The sequence below is a fragment of the Melanerpes formicivorus genome, unplaced genomic scaffold, assembly GCF_026170545.1.
Source record: "Melanerpes formicivorus ecotype bairdi unplaced genomic scaffold, bMelFor1.0.p_v2 SCAF_11, whole genome shotgun sequence".
In the NCBI taxonomy this organism is placed as follows: domain Eukaryota; kingdom Metazoa; phylum Chordata; class Aves; order Piciformes; family Picidae; genus Melanerpes; species Melanerpes formicivorus.
This window is the reverse complement of record NW_027142363.1, coordinates 18,361,047-18,381,533: the sequence shown is the minus strand read 5'-3', so window position 1 is coordinate 18,381,533 and position 20,487 is coordinate 18,361,047. Positions and strand designations below refer to the sequence as shown.

The 20,487-nt window shown below is 48.8% G+C and overlaps 1 protein-coding gene across 5 annotated transcripts in view; it reads left to right on the top strand.

Annotated features, from left to right (window-relative positions):
• The first annotated feature begins 330 nt into the window (after positions 1-330).
• Positions 331-20,487, top strand: part of PHKA2 (phosphorylase kinase regulatory subunit alpha 2) — a 46,659-nt gene continuing 26,502 nt past the window's right edge. For 3 of the 5 annotated variants that reach the window (XR_010988101.1, XR_010988102.1, XM_068144734.1), the window contains exons 1-14: positions 334-478; positions 6,498-6,656; positions 7,768-7,815; positions 9,590-9,758; positions 11,287-11,369; positions 12,544-12,624; positions 14,716-14,814; positions 15,116-15,262; positions 15,855-15,908; positions 16,572-16,694; positions 17,113-17,208; positions 17,671-17,778; positions 18,466-18,544; positions 19,689-19,823. Coding sequence is in view for 3 of the 5 variants with exons in the window: in XM_068144734.1 (XP_068000835.1) it covers positions 401-478; positions 6,498-6,656; positions 7,768-7,815; positions 9,590-9,758; positions 11,287-11,369; positions 12,544-12,624; positions 14,716-14,814; positions 15,116-15,262; positions 15,855-15,908; positions 16,572-16,694; positions 17,113-17,208; positions 17,671-17,778; positions 18,466-18,544; positions 19,689-19,823 (1,459 nt within the window). In the remaining 2 variants the exon portion in view is untranslated. Of the gene's footprint in view, positions 479-6,497; positions 6,657-7,767; positions 7,816-9,589; positions 9,759-11,286; positions 11,370-12,543; positions 12,625-14,715; positions 14,815-15,115; positions 15,263-15,854; positions 15,909-16,571; positions 16,695-17,112; positions 17,209-17,670; positions 17,779-18,465; positions 18,545-19,688; positions 19,824-20,487 lie in introns of all 5 variants that reach the window. The other 2 variants (XM_068144736.1, XM_068144735.1) reach the window with 2 other exon arrangements.

The following is a 20,487-nucleotide window of genomic DNA, read 5'->3' as shown; positions in this document are numbered from 1 at the left end:
CGTCTGCACGGAAGCTCTCCTGCCTTGGGGGGACCGCAGGCGCCCGCCGGGACCCCGCCTCGCGGCCCCGCCTCGCGGCCCCGCCTCGCGGCCCCGCCTCGCGGCCCCGCCTCGCGGCCCCGCCTCGCGGCCCCGCCTCGCGGCCCCGCCTCGCGGCCCCGCCTCGCGGCCCCGCCTCGCGGCCCCGCCTCGCGGCCCCGCCTCGCGGCCCCGCCTCGCGGCCCCGCCTCGCGGCCCCGCCTCGCGGCCCCGCCTCGCGGGAGGAGTCGGAGCGCCCCGCTCCGCCTCACCGGCCGCCGCCATCTCCCGCTGCTGCCTCGGCGCTCGCGACCGGCGGGCGAGGGCTGCGGGTCCGGCGGGCGAGGGCTGCGGGTCCGGCGGGCGGGCCGGCTGTGAGGCGATGAGGAGCCGCAGCAACTCGGGGGTGCGCCTGGACGGCTACGCCCGCCTGGTACAGCGAACCATCCTCTGCCACCAGGTGAGGGCAGCCGCCGCCGGAGGACGCCGGGTCTGGGGGCGCCGGGGTGTGCGGGGGGCTGGAGCTGCCGCCCGGGCCGGTGACCGTGGCCTGGCTGCACAAAGGGCAGGATGGGGCTGGTGAAAGCAAATCTGCCCTCTGGCTGGCCCGCGGCCGCCTTTCCGTGTCTGCCTTTCCGTGTCCCTGCCTTTCCCGCCTGCGGGGGAGCGCGGGGAGGCTGAGGCGCTGCGGCTCCGCGGGGGGCTGTCTGGGCCCTCCTCTAAGGGTAGGGCGGAAAGGAAGGGGGAAATAGAGCAAATGTGAGCTCGCAGGCAGTGGTACTGTGCACAGAGCGAGTTCTCGGCCTCACGCTGCTCATCCCCTCCTCGTAACGCTGTGTGTTCGTGCCCTTAACGCTTCAGCCCCGGTAACGTGTTTGGCCCTATCGGGGCCTGTGCAATGCCTGTCGGCATCAGCCCGGTGTGAGGGCAGGGCTGGGCTGGCCGAGGACGGCCTCTGTGCTGCTTTGTGCCCTACGTGTGTGCGGCCGGGCACGTCCGAGAGATTCCCGTTCCCGGCCTGCCGCTGCCGAGGCAGCTCGTGCAGCGCTGGCTCTAGCGGAGAGACCTCTCCCGCTGCTGGGCTGCTCGGGCTCTGCTTTGCCGGGAGAAAGAACGAAGGCTGAGGTCGCTTGTATGAGGTTTAACAAAGCCGAATGCTGGGTTCTGCTCTTGGGTCGCAACAACCCCCTGCAGTGCTGCAGGCTTGTGGTAGAGTGATTGGAAAGCTGCCCAACAGAAGAGCACCTGGAGGTGCTTCAGCTGGCTAATAGCTGTCTGGAGATGAGCCAGCGCTGTGCACAGGTGGCCAGGAAGGCTGGCGGCATCCTGGCCTGGATCAGGAATAGTGTGGCCTGCAGAGGAGTAGGGAGGTGACCATGCCCCTCTGCTCAGCACTAGTATCACAGTGTAACTAAGGTTGGAAGAGACCTCGAGGACCATCGAGTCCAACCTATAAACACAGACCCCATGACTAGACCATGGCACCAAGTGCCACGTCCAATCTCCTCTTGAACACCTCCAGGGACGGTGACTCCACCACCTCCCTGGGCAGCACATCCCGATGACGAAAGACTCGCTTGGTGAAGAACTTCCTCCTCACCTCGAGTCTAAACCTCCCCTGGTGCAGCTTGAGACTGTGTCCCCTGATGGGTGAGACTGTGTCCCCTGGTGAGGCTGCGCTTCAAACACTGTGTCCAATTTTGGGCACTGCAGTGTAAGACAGACATGGAGTTGCTGGTGTGTGTCCAGAGAAGGGCAGTGAAGCTGGAGAGGGGTTTGGAGAGCATGTTGTATTAGAGGCTCAGGGAGCTGGCATCCTGGCCTGTATCAGGAAGAGTGTGGCCAGCAGGAGCAGGGAAGTCATTCTGCCCTGTGCTCAGCACTGGTTAGGCCACACTTTGAATACTGTGTCCAGTTCTGGGCCCCTCAATTCAAGAAAGATGTTGAGATGCTGGAACAGGCCCAAAGAAAGGCAACAAAGCTGGGGAGGGGTCTGGAGAATAAATCTTGAGGAGTGACTGAGGGAGCTGGGAATGATCAGTGTGAAACAGAGGAGGCTGAGAGGAGACCTCGTTGCTGTCTACAACTACCTGAAAGGAGTTTGTGCAGAGGTTGGTGCTGGTCTCTTCTCCCAGGTAATTAGTGATAGAACAAGAGGGAATGGCCTCAAGCTGTGACTGGGTAGGGTTAGACTGGACATTAGGAAAAAAATGTTCCCAGCAAGAGTGGTCAGGCACTGGCACAGGCTGCCCAGGGAGGAGGTGGAGTCACCAACCCTAGATGTGTTTAAAAGTGCCTGGGGATATGGTTTAGGGGTGAACCTTGTTGACTAGGGTTAATGGTTGGACTTGGTGATCCTGAGGGTCTTCTACAACCTGAATGTTTCTGTGATTCTGTGAAAACATCCTCCTTGGCCAGGTGAAGAGATGCAGCGTTTGCTTGGGAGGTTACATGGCTGTCCCTGGCCCACATGTAGCCTTGTCTTGAACAGCCCATGGTGGTGTGGACTGAGCTGCTGCATCACTGCTGTTGCCTTCCTGGTGCTTTTCAGGATGGAGCCAGGGAGGGGAATTTAAGCCAGGAGGTGTTTAAGGTGCATCTGAGGTGCTGCTGAGGTTATGTGTACTGTGGCCTTGTACCTTGTATCCAGGATTGTGCCAGCTGTGCAGCCTTGCCCCATCAGCTGGTGTGTTCTGCCTGAGGGCAGTAACGAGCTTGCTCTCACGGGGATGCAGTGAGAACACAGTGTGCGCTCAGGAACGTTTTGCTTGGGTAAGATGTTCAGGGCACCAGGGGTCACGTTTATCAGTGGCATCAATTGCTCCTGTGTCTGTTCCACTCACTCTAAACCAGCAACGTTGTAGAAGCAGATTTCAATTCTGAATATATGCTACCAGCACTCAAAAGAGAGGTCCAGACCCCTCACCAGGGCTGGCAGTTTTCTATATGCAGCACCTTGCAGGACTGGATCTGTAGCAAACTTCTTGTTTTGCAAGCACTGCATTCTGCTCATCAGTCCCTGCAGCATGCCCAGTGATGGCTATAAACTTGTTCAAGGCTGTACAAGGAGGCTAACACCAAACTACTGGTTCCTGTCCCATGTCCTTGCATTGGTTGCACCACCCTGCTGTGGTGTGGGGTCTGCCAGCTATTGCATGTGGCCCTACAGACACAGAGAGGCTTCAGTACTGTGGCTGAGCAACCACTGGAAGAGCATCCCCAGGAGGCAGTTCTCAACTACTTATTACACTTGTAATTTGAATGTGGTAAGGAAAAGTGTGAAGATGTGTTTATAAACCACCAAAAATTATCATCTGTATGCATTTTAATTACTGCTTAGTGTACTGTAAGTACTGTAAGAGAAAGGCATGTGGAGCTGATAAGGAAAGCACATCTGGCATACTTTTGTGGTTAACCCCAGCTGTCTTACCTCTGGTTTCACTCAAACAATCTGTCTGCAAACTTTGCTGTAGAGCTTCCATCAGTTTTCATCTGCCAGACCAAGACAGATGCAAATAGAATAGGTTTTCAGCAAGAGGCTGAATGTGGACTTGTGTTGATGACCTGGTTAGAACCCCACTAGGCAAAGTATAAGGTCCGGCACCTAGGTCAGGGCAATCCAAGTTATCAATCCAGACTGGGGGATGATAACATTGAGAGCAGCCCTGCAGAAAAGGCCTTGGGGGTGCTGGTGGGTGAGAAGCTGGACATGAGCCAACAAGGCCCTATCTGCACCAGGGGAGATTTAGGCTGGAAGTTAGGAGGAAGTTCTACACAGAGGGAGTGATTGCCCATTGGAATGGGCTGCCCGAGGAGGTGGTGGAGTCACCATCACTGGAGGTGTTCAGGAGGAGACTTGACAGGGTGCTTGGTTTCATGGTTTAGTTGATTAGGTGGTGTTGGATGATAGGTTGGACACGATGATCTTGAAGGTCTCTTCCAACCTGTTGTTCAATTCTGTTCTGTTCTGCACTTGCAGCCCAAAAGGCAAATGGCAGCCTGGGCTGCAACAAAAGAAGCGTGGCCAAAGATGGAGAGACGTAATTCTGCTGCTTCTCTCTGCTCTGGTAGGACCTCACCTGCAGTGCTGTGTCCTGCTCTGGAGCCCTCAGCACAGGAAAGACATGGAGCAGGTCCAGAGGAGGGACATGACAATGGTCAGGGGACTGCATCACCTCTCTTATGAGGACAGGCTGAGGGAGCTGGGGGTGTTCAGCCTTTTGGGGGTGCAGTCTCCTTTCTTTAGCTGCTCATTTGGGAGTGGGGTCTCCTTTCTTTAGTTGCTCAGTTGTTACTCTTTTACTCCATGATTTGACTTTTCAAGTTGAGAAAAAGAGTTTTTCAAGCTCTCTTGGGTTCATCTGTGCTGCTTGCCCCAAACTGTGTCAGCAGAGCTGTGCTCCTGCTCTCTGTGAGCGACTAGACATTGCTGTGGTTAAACCATGCCAGGGCCCTGTCCTTTGTGTCAGGCTGTCACCCCTGTCCTGTTCACTTGCTACGTAACAGACTTAAAAATAACTACAGGAGGAGCTGATGAACTGCTGCGTGGCAGGGAATTGGTGTATGAATTCTTTTTAATTTAATTTGTCTTTATTATTGTAATCCTTGCCCCTTGTCACACCAACCCTGGCAGCTGGTCTGTGTTCACCAAACTATTTGATGAAGCTTTATTGACCTTTTGCTTCTCTACCTCATTAATGAAGAGCACAGACCTCCAAGACAGGCAGTGTTTAAAATTAATGCTAATGGGAATTAATGGTGCACTAAAAAATGTAATGGAGTATTTAAGACATAGGAGGCTACTCAGTCTGCTGGTTTTCAGACAGACACTGCTCCTTTTCAGGATTTGTCTTTCTATGCATTCATGCTTTAGCTGTCAGAAACCAAACCAGGAACACTTTTTGAATTTCCTAGAAAGGAAGCAGTGATGTTTTTATTCCTTAGGATTATCCCACAGACCAGTTGCAGAGAGAAAAATGGATGCCAGGCTCTGTTCCTAATGTTCACTCAATACCCTCTCCCCTTCCAAATACATACCATTTAAATTCCTGTTCCCTCAGTGTATTTGAAGTTTCCCTCAGTGACTTGCTAATAATCCTGTGTGGATGCGGATGCCCAACCAGAAGCCATAAGTTTTATATCCTGAAGTATTCAAAGGTGTTTTGCTTTTCACTTGTGTAACTTTGGGAAAGAGAGAGAGGAGATGTCTCAGTCTGGAGAGGGAAAGAGACTCAGATCTTTTGAATATTCCCCTGTTATGAAATTAGACAAATGAGGCCAAAATATCAACAGTGAGGCTATTTATTAACAGAATAAAGTGGATGAAACAGAAGAATGGGGGGGGGGGGGGGAATAGAGAGGGAGAAGAGGGAGAGAGATGATCAAAGGATTTATATTACCACATCCTCCACTCCCCAGGACGGTTTGGGTCTGTGGAGGAAGTGTGCTGCCACTTTGGCTTGGGGCAGATGCTATCCTTGTTGTCTGTGCTGTCCTCTGCAGCACAGCCAACAGCAGGAGGGGAGGGAGAGATCCCAAAGTCCAAGTGCTTCTCTGAGCAGCCTCTTCAGCTCCATGAGTTGCAGCAGAATAGAATAGAGTTAACAAGGTTGGAAAAGACCTTTGAGATCGTCAAGTTCAACCCATCACCCAACACAATCTGATCAACTCAACCATGGCACCAAGTGCCTCATCCGGTCCTCCTCCAGGGATGGTGACTCCACCACCTCCCTGGGCAGCACATCCCAATGGCCAATCTCTCTTGCTGGGAAGAACTTCTTCCTAATATCCATCTTAAACCTCCTCTGGCACAGCTTGAGACTGTGTCCTGTTGTTCTGTTGCTGGTTGCCTGGGAGAAGAGACCAACCCCCACGTGGCTGCAACCTCCCTTCAAGGAGTTGTAGACAGCAATGAGGTCTTCTCTGAGCCTCCTCTTCTCCAGGCTAAGCAACCCCAGCTCCCTCAGCCTCTCCTCATAGAGCTTGTAGGATACAGAGAAAGGGTTCCTCCTGGTCTGCTGCTTCCAGGCTGCATGGTGATGTCTTTTCTAGTGTGTCCATCCTTTTGTCTCCTTGTACTTTGTTCTCTGTTTCATTTCTTCTCCTGAGCAGGCCTCGCTCAGGTCTTTGATACAGTTTTTCAGTCACAGGTATTTAGATGTGTCTCCAGGTGGTGAATCCATTGTTCCTTTTCAGAGGTAGCTGATGGGTAGAGATGATCTTGTCTATGCACATTCCAAAGTGTTGTTATCCAGTGGCATCTTCTCAATGCACATCAGCTGTTGTCTGGGTGGGGAGCAAAGGTGATTTTATCATTGTTGATTCACATCAAGAGAGACAAGATTTAGTCTCTTACAGGAGATCTCCTTCAAAACCACGAGCAGCCGCAACGTGCAATCAATTGGTTTTTTACCTTTTGATATGGAAAGATGGGATTCCAAGTAGTAATATTCATTGTGTGTTTCTTCTGCCATGGTTAGAATCCAGTTACAGGGCTGCTTTCAGCTGGTACTGACCATAAGGACGCGTGGGTGCGGGACAATGTCTACAGCATCCTTGCCGTCTGGGGCCTGGGGATGGCCTATCGGAAGAACGCAGACCGGGATGAGGATAAGGCCAAAGCCTATGAGCTCGAGCAGGTATGGCAATGTTTGGAGTGAACCACTGGTGCTGTTTGGTTGGTTGGTTTTATTCATGGTTTTGAATGGTGCCTTTGCATTGCTCCAATGTCTGGGATCACTCAGAGTTTTCCCGGTTTAGAGAATGGGCCTGCAAGAAGGTTGCAGAGGGACTGTGCCCAAAGGCCTGCGGGGACAGCACCAGGGGCAATGGTTTGAAAGGAGAGCAGAGCAGATGGAGATTGGATGTGAGGAACAAGTTCTGCACCAGGAGGCTGCTGCAACACTGCAGCAGGTTGCCCAGGAGGTAGTTGAGGCCCCATCCTTGGAGATCCCCCAATGTCAGGCTGGCCAAGGCTCTGAGCAACCTGATCTAGCAGAGGATGTCTCTGCTGACCACAGTGGGGTTGGACTGGATGCCCTTTGGAAGTCCCTTACAACCCAAACCATTCTGTTATTTTTCTGCCTTGTTCCTATCCCATTGCTGTCTGTGCAGGCAGCACATGGTGTGTGGTATTCCCGGCAGGCTTAGAATTGTAGAATGGTCCTACAGGCTGTAGAGGGACTTTTCATAAGAGTGTCTAGCAGTAGGACAAGGGGAATGGTTTGATGCTGAGGAAGAGGGAGTTAGAGTGGAGCTGAGGAAGAAGTTCTTCAGTGTGAGGGTGGTGACACTCTGGCACAGGCTGCCCAGGGAGGCTGTGGCTGCCTCCTCTCTGAGGGTGTTGAAAGCCAGGTTGGATGAAGCCTTGAGCAGCTGAGTGTAGTTGAGAGGTGTCCCTGGGCATGATGGGGAGGTTGGAGTAGATGAGCTCTGAGGTCCTGTCCAACCTGAGCCATTCTATGGTTATTATTATTATTATTATTCTCACAAGATACAGGATTCCTCATCCTTAGGTGAATAGAAGGACCAGAGAGTTGCCTCAGCTTCGTTCAGAGAGGATCTTTGGGAAAAGATTTGTTCTCCTATATATAGGGATGTGGGAATAAAAAGGCTGTAAAGCATTTCAGGCAGATTCAGGATGCTTTTAACCTCTGGCAGGCTGTTAGTAGTGGGTGTGAGCTCTGTCACTTTTGAATGTTGTTTGTCACAGCTGCTGAGGAGTGTCTGTGGTCTGTTTTGTTCCTGCAGAATGTGGTGAAGCTGATGCGGGGCCTCTTGCAGTGCATGATGAGGCAGGTAATGGCATTGCTAAGAGCTGAACTGACACAGCAGATCACCTGCGCTGTGTGCTCCTTCTGTCCTTTCTCTACACTGAGATTTTGTGTGTGTGTGTGGAGTCTTTGTCAGACTCATGGCTGTCATGTTTTGAGCTGAAACAGCTCTGGACTGGGGACAGAATGAATTTACCCCCAGAGGAGTACCTAAACACATGTAGAATTGGAGGTTAAACAGAAATACTACTTACAAAAGTAAATCACACACAACAGGTACAAAGGCAAAAGGGTATATATAGATATATATAGATACATGCACAATCAAAATCAGTTCAGGCCAAGTTCAGTTAAAACCAGGCCAAGACATCCACCCAACACTAGGCTTCAATAGGCCCAGAGTAGGCCAAATTGCACTCCCCTTCCACCAAGACAGGCCTACCAGGCCTCAATGCCCCCCTCCCCCAAGCCTCAGTGTCTCCCCACACGCACTGGGCACACTAGGCCCTGCTGTGCAGCAAAACAGCTTGCCAAGAGGGCTGCACTCCCCCGTGCAGCTGCTGCACATGCGCAGAGCAGAGAGGAGGGAGAGAAAACAGGCTGTGAGGTCTGTTTATAGGGGTGCAGGACTGTGGGATGGAATAACAAATTAGTTTCCTGTGTCCACCCTCTGGGGTGGACTGTCCAGCCTCTTAGACTCTCTGTCTGCTGGAGGAATTTATCTCTGTGTGTTGCAGTTTGAGCTGGGTGCCCCCCTGCAATGTTTACTTCCTGTGTCCAGAAGTCCAGCCCAGAGGGGTGGACACAGGAAATTATGTAGTATTTCCTACCACAATCCTTTGCACCACTATAAGATCCAGTGTGGAGTCTAGCACGCTCTCTTTTCTTCCTCCTCCGTCAGCCGGTAACTGGGGGAGATGTCTCCTGGCTTTGGGCCTGGCTAGGCCCAAGGCCACGGGGGGGGATGGGCAGTCTCAGATCTGGCCAGCTGAGACTAGCCTAGCAATGGGAGGGGGAAGAAGGAGCCCTGGGGGTCTCGGGTGTACCCTCAGGTGGGGATGGGATCTCTCTGGGTCTGTTTTGGGATCTTTCTTTGTCACTGTGCTTTTGCTTTTTCTGTAAAAGTTCACTGCTTTCTATTTAAACTTTCCATCACTTTTGCAATCCGTTTGTCTGAGTGTTTATTGTTGCCGGGGGTGGGGAAGGGGGCTGCCTCAACCCAGCACATTCTTGGTAGCAGAGGATGGTTACAGTGGGCAGAGGGTCTGCCCCCAACCCCTTTACACTGTGGTAGGACAGTTAGTCTCTAACCTACAACAATCACCAAAACTGACCTTGCTTGCACCTTTTTGAGACTCTGCTTGTAGCAAATAAGTTTTGCCCTTGCAAATTGGTTTTCAGCAAGATGCATACCTGTAACCAAGCTCTGAATTCAACAAGGTCATTGGATCTTTCCTGAGGAGGTGTGTATTTAGCTGGAGCCTAATGTTAAGAGTTGTGTTTAAGCACTCTGTTATCATGGAACATAGAATCATTAAGGTTGGAAAAGACATCCAAGATCATCAAGTCCAACCTTCTACCCAGCACTTCCATAGTGATTAGACCATGTCCTCAAGTGCCATGTCCACGTGCTTCTTGAACACCTCCAGGGACTGGGGCCTCCACCACACTCCAGTCAATCAAAATGCACTGAAGTGAGGTTAACAGAAAACAAGATCTCAAGTTTCTCTTCAGCTCAGAGAAGCTCTTAATTTTGAAAGAGCATTTCTTCCTAGGTGTTTGAGATTTGTGTTTTTCAGGTGGAGAAGGTGGAGAAGTTCAAACGCACACAGAGCACCAAGGACTGCCTACATGCCAAGTATAACTCTGCCACGTGTGCCACGGTGGTTGGGGATGACCAGTGGGGGCATCTACAAGTGGATGCTACTTCCCTTTACCTGCTCTTCTTGGCACAGATGACAGCATCAGGTAAGCTGATGCCTTGACTGCCGTTGGAGTCTTTTTCTATTCTAGCTCTCATTTAAAAAGGAAAGACACTGTAACTACCTTGAAAGACCTTTACACAATTGCTACTCAGGAGAAATGGTTTATGAAGCTGAGGGAGAGCAGGGTTAGGCTGGATCTTAGGAAGATGTTCTTCAGCAAGAGGGTGGTGAGATGCTGGAACAGGCTGCCCAGGGGGGCTGTGGATGCCTCCTCCATTGGGGTGTTGAAGGCCAGGTTGGATGACGCCTTGAACAGCTGAGTCTAGTTGTGAGGTGTCCCTGTCCATGGTGGGAAGGTTGGAGTAGATGATCTCTGAGGTCCCTTCCAGATTAAGCCATTCTGTGATTCCCTGGGGAAGAGATGTGCTTAGTTAGGATTTCATGTTCATAGTAATTGGCAATGTCCATCCCCTTAGAATTTGTTAGCAGAGAAACACGTGAGATAGTCAGAGTCGTGTCAGAGAAGAGTTTCATGTTTGAAGACTATGTAGAGTGTCCAAATGGACAACCAGGTTTCTTCAGAGAGTAGTGACATTGGGTCAGATGCCATTAGTGTCACTGTGGTCCTCTTCTTGCTAGAACTGTTTTGTCTTTAAGACATTCAGGAGCTGGAGCCTGTCCCGAGAAGGACAAAAAAGCTGGAGAAGGGCCTGGATCCCCTGAGCTACGAGGAGGGAGCTGGGGGTTGTTCAGGTGGGAGGAGAGGAGGCTGAGAAAGACCTCATTGCTCTCTACAGTTCCCTGAAGGGAAGTTGGAGTGAGCAGGGGACAGCCTCTGCTCCCTGGTGGCAAGACACAGGAACAGAGAAAATAATTCTAAGCTGCAGCAGAGAAGATTCAGGCTACATCTCAGGAAATATTTCTTCACTGGAAGGGCTCTCAACCATTGGAATGTTCTGCCCAGGGCTGTGCTGGAGTCACCATCCCTGGAGGTGTCCAAGCAGTGTGTGGAGCTGATGCGTAGGGACATGGTTTAGTGTTGAGCCTTCAGTGCTGGGTTGAGTGTTGGACTGGATGAGCTTGGAGGTCTCTTCCAACCAGACAGAGTCTATGATTCTTATGCTTTTCTCAATTGTAGTCCTCCTTTGAGGTTAAGGATACATTTCCTTACGTCTTTTATCTGTCCTTAGAGTCCTGTGCATATGACACCTGCAAAGTAGATGCTGGCTCATCCTGATGGTCCCTTGATAGAGCACTAAGCAGGCAGAGGGGTGGGGTGCTGCAGGAATTGTGATGTACTCCTCTTGAGAGCCAGAGCTGCCTCACATGTCTCTGCTTTGTGCCCACTGTGTCTGAATGTCACCCTCCCAGGGGTGGTGTTTGGTTGGCATTTGGAGGATTTTATCAACAGCACCTATTGAGGCCTGCTGCCTGATCTTTTGAAATCAGCAGGAATTTTTCCCCATTGATTTCAGTGGGTAGTAGTTGGCAGCAAATCACAAAAAACATGAGAGAGTGAATATTTCACTTCTGATGCAATGCTAATTCCTCTCTTCCCCTTTTTCCATCAGGGTTAAGGATTATCTTCACCCTGGACGAAGTTACCTTTATTCAGAACCTTGTTTTTTATATAGAAGCTGCCTACAAAGTGGCTGTAAGTAGTCATTTGTATCTAAAGCACCTCAACACTGCTCAGCTGAGGGTGTAAAATTATTTACTGATGGAAAAAGGAACATGCAGACTTCTTTTTCCATGAGGAGATAGCAGAAGCTGTCAGTGCTTTGCCTGGTCAGCATTGTAGATGGTAGGAGGGCTGTGGAGGTTTTACTGCTTGCCAGGGCATACTTGTTCTGCTTGAGGTCCCTTCCAACCTAAGCCATTCTGTGAGTCTGTCAGTAGTATTTTTTTTCTTTATTGGTAATTAATACTATTTCTTGATGTCTCATTAAAACCTTATGGGCCTTTCTAAAAAGAGCAAAATGCTAACAAACCTTCCAGAACATGATCAGAGGGCTGGAGCATCTCTGCTATGAGGCATGTGTTTCAAGGTGGTTTGAATGTGGTACTTGGGGATATAGTTTAGAGGTGAACTTTGTAGAGTAGGGTTAATGGTTGGACTTGGTGATCCTGAGGGTCTTTTCCAACCTGAATGTTTCTGTGTGTGACAGGCTGAGGGAGCTGGGGTTCTTCAGCCTGGACGAGAGAAGGCTGCAGAGAGACCTAAGAGCGGCCTTCCAGTACCTAAATGGGGCTACAAGAAGGCTGCAGAGGGACTGTTTCCAAAGGCCTGCAGGGACAGGAACAGGATAAGGGGCAGTGGTTTGAAATGGTCAGATTTATACTGGATGTTAGGAACAAGTTCTGCACTGTGAGGCTGCTGGAGCACTGCAGCGGTTGCCCAGGGATGTGGTTGAGGCCCTATCCCTGGAGATGTTGAAGGTCAGGTTGAACGAGGCTCTGTGCAGGCTGCTCTAGTGGGGGATGTCCCTGCTGACTGCAGGGTGGTTGAGCTGGACACCCTTTGGAGGTGCCTTCCAACCCAGACCATTCTATGGTTGTGTGATGAGTTGAAGGGGTACAGAGAGAAGCATGCTGAAGGGGAAGGATAAAAGGCTTTGCGTGTTCATAACTGCAGACCTCATCCTACTGCGGTGTATTTTTATGTGCTGCTCTTTAAACACAAGGAGGGGCTCTTCAGTTTATTTCTCTTAAAAGAAAAATGTCTCCAATTTCATGCAATGGTCTGATCTTGTGCTGGGACCAGAGGGGAGAACACTGTGTGTAATCAGGCCTTTATTTTTGTTTATTTCCTGGTGATGTTGTTGCAGGATTATGGAATTTGGGAACGTGGTGATAAGACGAACCAGGGCATCCCTGAACTGAACGCCAGCTCCGTGGGGATGGCCAAAGTGAGAATGACTTCCTGACACCTCCTTCCTGCCTGTTGTGCCATGCTGAAGGGCTCTGACAATCCTGCTGCCTTCCCCTGCACTGTCCTCTTGGCCACTGCAATACTTAACTGGTTGTATGAGAGTTTTTGTTGGGGTGTGAGTGAGTATTTTTTGGTGTCAAATCCTTGTGATTTCATTCAAGGACCTCAGTGTAGCTGATCTGGAGGTTGCAAGGAGGGTGTCAGATTCCTTGAGCCATGAATCTGATACATTCACCTCATGAAGTGGCCTCTGGTTTTCTCTCCCTCTTTCTTGGCTCTCCAGCCCCAGTAGTCTATCTGATGTTTTCATGCTGAGATGAAGTCAGATGTGAATTCTGGAGAATGGAAGAATATCAGTCTGAGAAATTATTCACAAGTAACTTGAAGAGAAAATGAGTGAAGATGGACTTAAATCCAAGTGGTACTTCTGATTCCCCTCTAGCACAAGGTCCTGAAGATCCTAAATGAAGATCAGAAGGCCATAAATAGAAATGTGTAAACTGACAGCTACCCTTTTACATGGTGTCTGGGGGGCTGACAAGCCAAATATCACTAAGGCCAAGGGCAGTTAGACTGCAGCTGGATTTATTAGTTGACAAGATCTTGCCTGGCTGCAAGAGGGAGAAACTGCTGGTCTTGACCACAGCTTAGCTGGCTAGAGATGGAGCAGTGTCTGTGGCAAAGGTTTTTGTGGTCTCTGCATGACTTTGGTGTGCACTGATGTCAGGATGATCTACTGCACAGCTTTGCTTTTCTGTGGCTCTGAATTCTATACAAATTCTGTTTGGGATGGGGACTCCAGGGGCATTCTGGGAGCCCTGCTGCAGAGGGTGAAGTATCTTTTACTGTGAGGATGGTGGAACACTGAAACAGGTTGCCCAGAGAGGTGGTTGGGGTCCCATCCCTGGAGATACTCAAGGTGAGGCTTGACAGGGCTCTGGGCAACCTGATCTAGTTGAGGATGTCCCTGCTGAATGCAGAGGAGGTTGGACTAGATGACCTTTGGAGGCCATAAACCTGCAGGACAAAAATGGGCACAGAGCAACATTCAGTATACCACAGGCCTTGGGAATGTGCAAAACCAGGTTTTGTGGCCTGCTGTGTTAAAGGAGGAATGCCCAAATGGAGTCAGTGGTTGGGCTACTCTTGCCTTCACTAGACAAATGCATCATGGATAAGAGGTATGGGATGCGGTGATTCATCTCTCGGATGTGGAGAGCAGACATCTTTCTCTTTCCTTTGAGAAGTGATAATCTTAGAGGGATGGTGATGCTCTCTTTTTGGGCCACCAGCTCTGCTGATTCTGGCATGCTTTGAACAAGCCATCCTCTTCCCCTCAGGCAGGAGGAGTGAAAGGCCACTGAATGGGGGTGATTTTAGAATATGGAACAGGAGAAACATTTTTTACTAAGTCCTTTTGCTGTAACATCAGCCCCCTAACATTTTCTGTTGTCTTTACATTGTTACCAGCACACCAGTCTTGTGTTCTGCTTCTTCTAAAGCACTACCAAGCTTCCCTTTAAAGATGAAAAAATATCTGTGGAGCAAACTTCTGCCTCATGTAATTTCTTTCAGAGGGTTGGAGCACCTCTCCTATGAAGACAGACTGAGAGTGTTGGGGTTGTTCAGTCTGGAGAAGAGAAGGCTCCGAGGAGACCTTACTGTGACCTTCCAGTATCTGAAGGGGGTTACAGGAAATCTGGGGAGGGACTTTTGAGGGTGTCAGGGAGTGATAGGACTGGGGGGGATGGAGCAAAACTAGAAATGAAATAGATTCAGATTGGGTGTTAGGGAGAAGTTGTTCCCTGTGAGGCTGGTGAGACACTGGCACAGGTTGCCCAGGGAGGTGGTGGAAGCCTCATCCCTGGAGGTTTTGAAGGCCACGCTGGATGTGGCTGTGAGCAACCTGCTGTAGTGTGAGGTGTCCTTGCCCATGACAGGGGGGTTGGGACTGGATGCTCTTTGAGGTCCCTTCCAACCCTAACAATTCTATGATTCTATAAGCACAGGTGCTAGGGGGTATATTGGTTTCAAAGGTACTTAATGATTTTACTATTTTTTTTTTAAGGCTGCTTTGGAAGCAATTGATGAACTAGATCTGTTTGGAGCTCATGGGGGACACAAATCAGTGATTCATGTTCTTCCTGATGAAGTAGAGCATTGTCAGGTAAAAAACAACTGAAAAAGTATCAGTCATTTGTTTTCCTTTGCCAGGAGTTAACCCAACACCCTTCTTGATTAAATGAACCAAGAATTTAATACAATCAAGATGGCTTCAGCCTAGGCTATTCACCCTGCTCACTCTGGAAGTGAGCAGTGTGAAGGGTTCTTGTTCTAACTCAATGGCAAATAATTACAGCAGTGAGTTGTCTGTCTTAGCAGCATAGTCTGTTGCATTGGCACTTTGCATAGTGTTTTGAAGTAGGTGAAGTGTTTGACATCCCTGTTTCTGTTCCTGTTTCACTCAGTCTATTCTGTACTCCATGTTGCCAAGGGCATCCACCTCAAAGGAGATAGATGCTGGACTTCTCTCCATTATCTCTTACCCAGCTTTTGCAGTGGAGGATCTAAACCTTGTTAATGTAACCAAGAGTGAAATCATATCCAAATTGCAGGTAAGGGTTTCCTTTACTTGGATTGTCCAGAGGGAAGAGAAGCAGAACCTGCCTTCCACCTCCAATCCTGCCTCCAGTTCTGGTGTTCCCAGCATGAGAAGGACACAGAGCTGCTGGAGTGAGTCCAGAGGAGGCCATAAGGATGATCTGAGGGCTGGAGCACCTCTGCTATGAGCATAGGCTGAGGGAGCTGGGGGTGTTCAGCCTGGAGAAGAGAAGGCTGCAGAGGACTTTTCCTGAGGGTGTTCAGAGACGGGACAAGGGGGAATGGTTTGAAGCTGAGGGAGAGCAGGGTTAGAGTGGAGCTGAGGAAGAAGTTCTTCAGTGTCAGGGTGGTGAGAGTCTGGAATAGGCTGCCCAGGGAGGCTGTGGCTGCCTCCTGGCTGGGGGTGTTGAAGGCCAGGTTGGTTGAGGCCTTGAGCAGCTGAGTGTAGTTGAGAGGTGTCCCTGGGCATGGTTGGGAGCTTGGAGGAGATGATCTCTGAGGTCCTAAACCATTCTATGATCAAACTCAGCAGATAGTCCTATGCTGATGTGAGCCTGTGAGGAAGAGCAGGCTGTGAAGTTCTCTCTAACGTTGCTGTTTTCCCAGGGCCGCTATGGCTGCTGTCGCTTCCTCAGGGATGGCTACAAGACACCCAGAGAGGTAATTTATTACATGCCTTCAGTCGGCATTAGGAAGAGTTTTATCTCTTCTTTATAGACCTTTAACAACCTGGTCTAATGGAAGGTGTCCCTGCCCAGGGCAGGGGGCTTGCAACTGGATGATCTTTAAGGTACTTTCCAACCTAAACCATTCTATGACTCTATGAATTTTTGGTCACATTTATGTGAAGGGGTGACATTCTGTATTGCTGTTAAGACATTTTAGTGGATTTGGAGGTAAACCAAGTGTCTACCTTAAAAATGTCACACATCTGAAGGAGGCAAAGAGTTTGAAAACCAATTATTGAGGACAGAACTTAATTCATAGTTCTGGTAGAAGTGAACCCTTCGATATGCTTACAGTGCCTAAGAGAAGCTGTGTCTCTGAAGCATCTCAAAATCTTTTTGGCCTAATGCAAAGCCAAGACTATCTGGGTGACAGCTGGATCCTGAAACTGGGAAGGGTCAGTTTGTCTAAGGAAAAATGAAATGAGTAGGAGACAATGTGAAATGAAAGCCAAGAGGCTGCGTGGCAGCTGTTTGTGGTGGGTGGTGTTGGTTTCTTTGTTTTTTAATGACTTGTATCAAAGAGCCTTCCATTGTGAGTGGAATGTGAGTGACTAATTTAGCACTGTGACTAAATGAGCATGATTTGAATTTCTAGGATCCAAGCAGGCTGCACTATGACCCTGCTGAGCTGAAGCTCTTTGAGAACATTGAGTGTGAGTGGCCAGTGTTCTGGACATACTTTCTAATTGATGGAGTATTTAATGAGGACAGAATTCAGGTGAGGAAAGAAGAAAGTGCTTTGAGTGGAAATGCAAAACCCATTTGCCCACAGTATCTTGTAGCTTTGCTTCTTGCTTATTTTGAGTTGCAGCTGGGTACCCCAGCAGCAGGTTGGAAGTAGGATTTACTCCAGTGACTTTTTGATGAGAATATATTGGAATTTTTCTACTGCTGCAGTGTGTTATAGGTTAAAGAGGTGTGCTCATATTTCTGAGCTTGACAATACTGAGAGGCTGGCACAGTCTCTGAGAATTTAAACCCTGAGCTTTCATCAGCCAGTCAGGAATCCTCCCTCTCCGGTTTTCCCTTCTTTTCAGCAGAAAAGTGCTGTTGAGAAGTACTAAAACTCTAACTTGACTGGTTTGGTTTTGGTGACTGTGATGTGAATTCTTGCTCTCTTTCAAATATGTTTTCAGGTCCAGGAGTATAGAGAGGCCCTGGAAGGGATACTGATTAGAGAGAAGAATGGAATCGTGCTGATGCCTGAGCTGTATGCGGTCCCTGCAGAAAAGGTAGGGTGAAAGTGCAGCAGCCCCTTCAGTGTTCAGAGTCTGGGTGGCCAGCAGATGGAGAGAGGTGATTCTGCCCCTGTGACTTTGCTCTGGTGAGACCTCACCTGCAGTGCTGTGTCCAGCTCTGGAGCCCTCAACACAGGAAGGACATGGTCTTGGATGGAGCCAGTCTAGAGGAGGGCCACAAAGATCATTGTAGGGCTGGAACACCTCTGCTAAAAGGACAGGCTGAGGGGGTTGGGGATGTTCATCCTGGAGAAGGGAAGAGATCTAAATGTCACTAACAATGGCAGTTTAGGGAGAGGAGGATACTGCAGAGGGGGTTGGACTAGATGGCCTTGGGTGTTCCCTTCCAACCCAGATCATTCTATGATGCTAGACTACTTTTTCCAACACTTCCATGTTCCTGATTGCTCTTCACAGCTTTAGAGTAATGTTTCTTGTCTATGCATTTGTTTTCAGGTGGATGAGGAGTATGGAAATCCTCACTCTGTGGACCGTGTCCCTGTGGGAAAGTTGCCTCACCTTTGGGGCCAGTCATTGTATGTCCTTAGCTGCCTATTAGCAGAGGTAATGCTTTCTTGTACAGTAGGTGAGCTTCCGCTTCATTTGATTTTGAGGTGGCTTGAGCTTTGAGTACAATCTGGTTGACAGATAGGGCTGAAAGTGTTTTGCATTAGGAGCATGAACCATGGAGGAGTTATTCTGAACTTTTAGGACCTCTCTTTTTTGTGCATCTGTGTGTATAGATAGAGAATTGTCTGTGTCTCACCGAGGGGAATAGGTTGTCAAGTGATAGGATGAGAGGGAATGGGGAGCAGGTTGAGACTGGAGATAAGGAAGAAATTCTTTACAATGAGGGTAGTGAGACTCTGGAACAGGTTGTCCAGGGAGGCTGTGGATGCCTCCTCCCTGGAGGTGTTGAAAGCCAGGTTGAATGAGGCCTTGAGCAACCTGTTCTAGTGCAAGGTGTCTAGTGGAGGGCTTGGCACTAGATGATCTTTAAGCTCCTTTCCAACCTAAACCATTCTGTGGATCTATGAACATGCAGGTTGTATCAGTCCTAACCATTTTCTTGTTGTTCCAAAATATCTTGCATTCCTCATTTTTATTGAATGTACTGTTTAATGGATGGGCTTCCAGCCCTGCTGTCCTGATAAAATGATTGGTTACGCTTTCCTGTAGATGTCACCAGAAGCCTTTTTTGATGTTTATTTGTTTTCCTTTCTCTTTTCCTTTCTTTTGCCTTTACTCCAGGGATTTCTTGCTGCAGGTGAAATTGATCCCTTAAACAGGAGATTTTCCACTGGATTTAAACCTGATGTTGTGGTACAAGGTGGGACTTTTTTTGTGTGTGTGTCTGTGTTCTAGATGAATTAGATTATGGGATGGTGAGGTCCCTGTGTACAGGAGAGAGGAAAGAGAAGTTTGAAAGGGATATGGAATTTTTGAAGTGCATGTAGGTGATACCTGTGAAAAGGATTGATTGCCTTGGGTTACGTAGATGATAACTATGAGAAGGATTGATTGCCTTGAGGTGCTTTACCTGGCTGCCTTTTTCCAGCAGGAAAGGTTAAGTTTAACAAACTTAAAATGTCAAGGACTGGAGAGTGGCAAAGTTCATCTTGGTAATGAAAAGGAAAATCCTGGTGGGTTCTAACAAGGGACAGCAGAGTGGTGGGAGATGGTTCAGTTGAGTTAGGTTTGTGTGCAGCTCCTTCTCAGAGGCACCAGGGAGGATCTCTGTAGACAGGTAAGGCAGCCATACTTACTTTTGACCACAAGGTAATTCAAGTTGGAAGGTTCCAGCTCTTTTGGCTGGTTCAGGGAGTAGTTTAGTCAGTGCAGGAACAGCCAAACTAGAGGGAAAACATCTGCTGATCAGGGTTTGAAAGCCTTTTCAAGGGCCTGTAATGCCCTGGAAAAGCTCCCAGCCCATTTGTCAGAGGTCAGCTTTGTCAGTGATGCTGTCATGTGGGCAGGTGCTTGTTTCCTCCCTGTTGGTATTTCACAGGAGTGGCATTTTGGTTTTCTGAAGAGCTTCATTTCTAGTACAAATACTTACTGTAGTGTTCTTTGACAAACATTTATAATGCAAAGAGGAATGCTGATTTGTTAGTCCCAAACCAACAAGCGATGATCTTTGAGGTCTTTTCCAACTTGAGTGATACTGTGATAAGCAAAACTTCAAGCATGGAAGGAGGTTGGAGTAGAGACCTCAAGAGGACCCTTCCAACTTAAAGTACCTTGTGGTCCAAAGTGGATAAGAATGTCAAGGTGTGTTGAGAAGTAGAGAGCCAAAATCTGCCTGATGCCCTCTTGCAATTCCTTTTGGTCTCACAGGCTCAGAAGTTAAGAAAGCAGTGAGGCCTTGATTCCTTTTTGGTCAACTAAACAAATTAGCTGAGAGCAACAGCAGAGACAGTTCAAACCAGGTAGAATATTGGCTCTTAGTGGAGTTTTTGTTTTCTCTTGTGCAGTAACTGTTTTGGCAGAATCTAATCAAATCAAGAGTCTCTTGCAAGACCATGGCATCAGTGTTCAGAGCATTGCTGATATCCATCCACTCAGAGTGCAGCCAGCTCGCATCCTCAGTAACCTCTACACCATGCTGGGTAGGTATTTGGGGGTGGAAGCCTCTCTCTGCTGCTGTGCAAGGGATTTTTTGAAGGTTGCAGTTTGGTTTGGTTTTTCTTCTTTCTTCACCCTGTCTCAATTTCTTTTATTTAATTGCCTTCATTTAAATCTATTTCCTTGGTTTAAAGTTTCTTTCCTTGGTTTAAAACTATTGTATTTGTGTAAAGCAGCTTAACAAAAATTAGAACTTCCTTCATAAATAAGGGACTCCAAGAGGAAAAAGCTAACTGCCTCCTTAGAAAAAGTGGCTAACATTCACTTCTCCCTGTGCCCTTGGAGTTAGGCAAGAACTGACTGTTTGTCCTGCAGGAGCTATTTCCACAGAGAAAATGGCTTTAGAACAAATGTCTGGAAAAGCTTAAATGTTTTTTTTAATTCCCAGAAGTCAAAAGTACTTCTGTTTAAAGTCTGGAAGCTGGACAGTGTGGTTGGCATTCTACCAGAAGACAGTCTGCAAAGTTTTCTGCTCCAAATCAGGGAAGTCATGCTGCTATCAGAGCCTCTTTGGGTTGTTAGCTTCTTGCTAATTTTCTTTCCAACCCTGAGCTGGGTTGAGCTGCTGAAGGTCTCTGTTGCAAATCTAGGAGGCTTTAGGGCTTTTCTAAACACAGGGCTTTGAATATGTTCTAGTTCCTCAGCAGT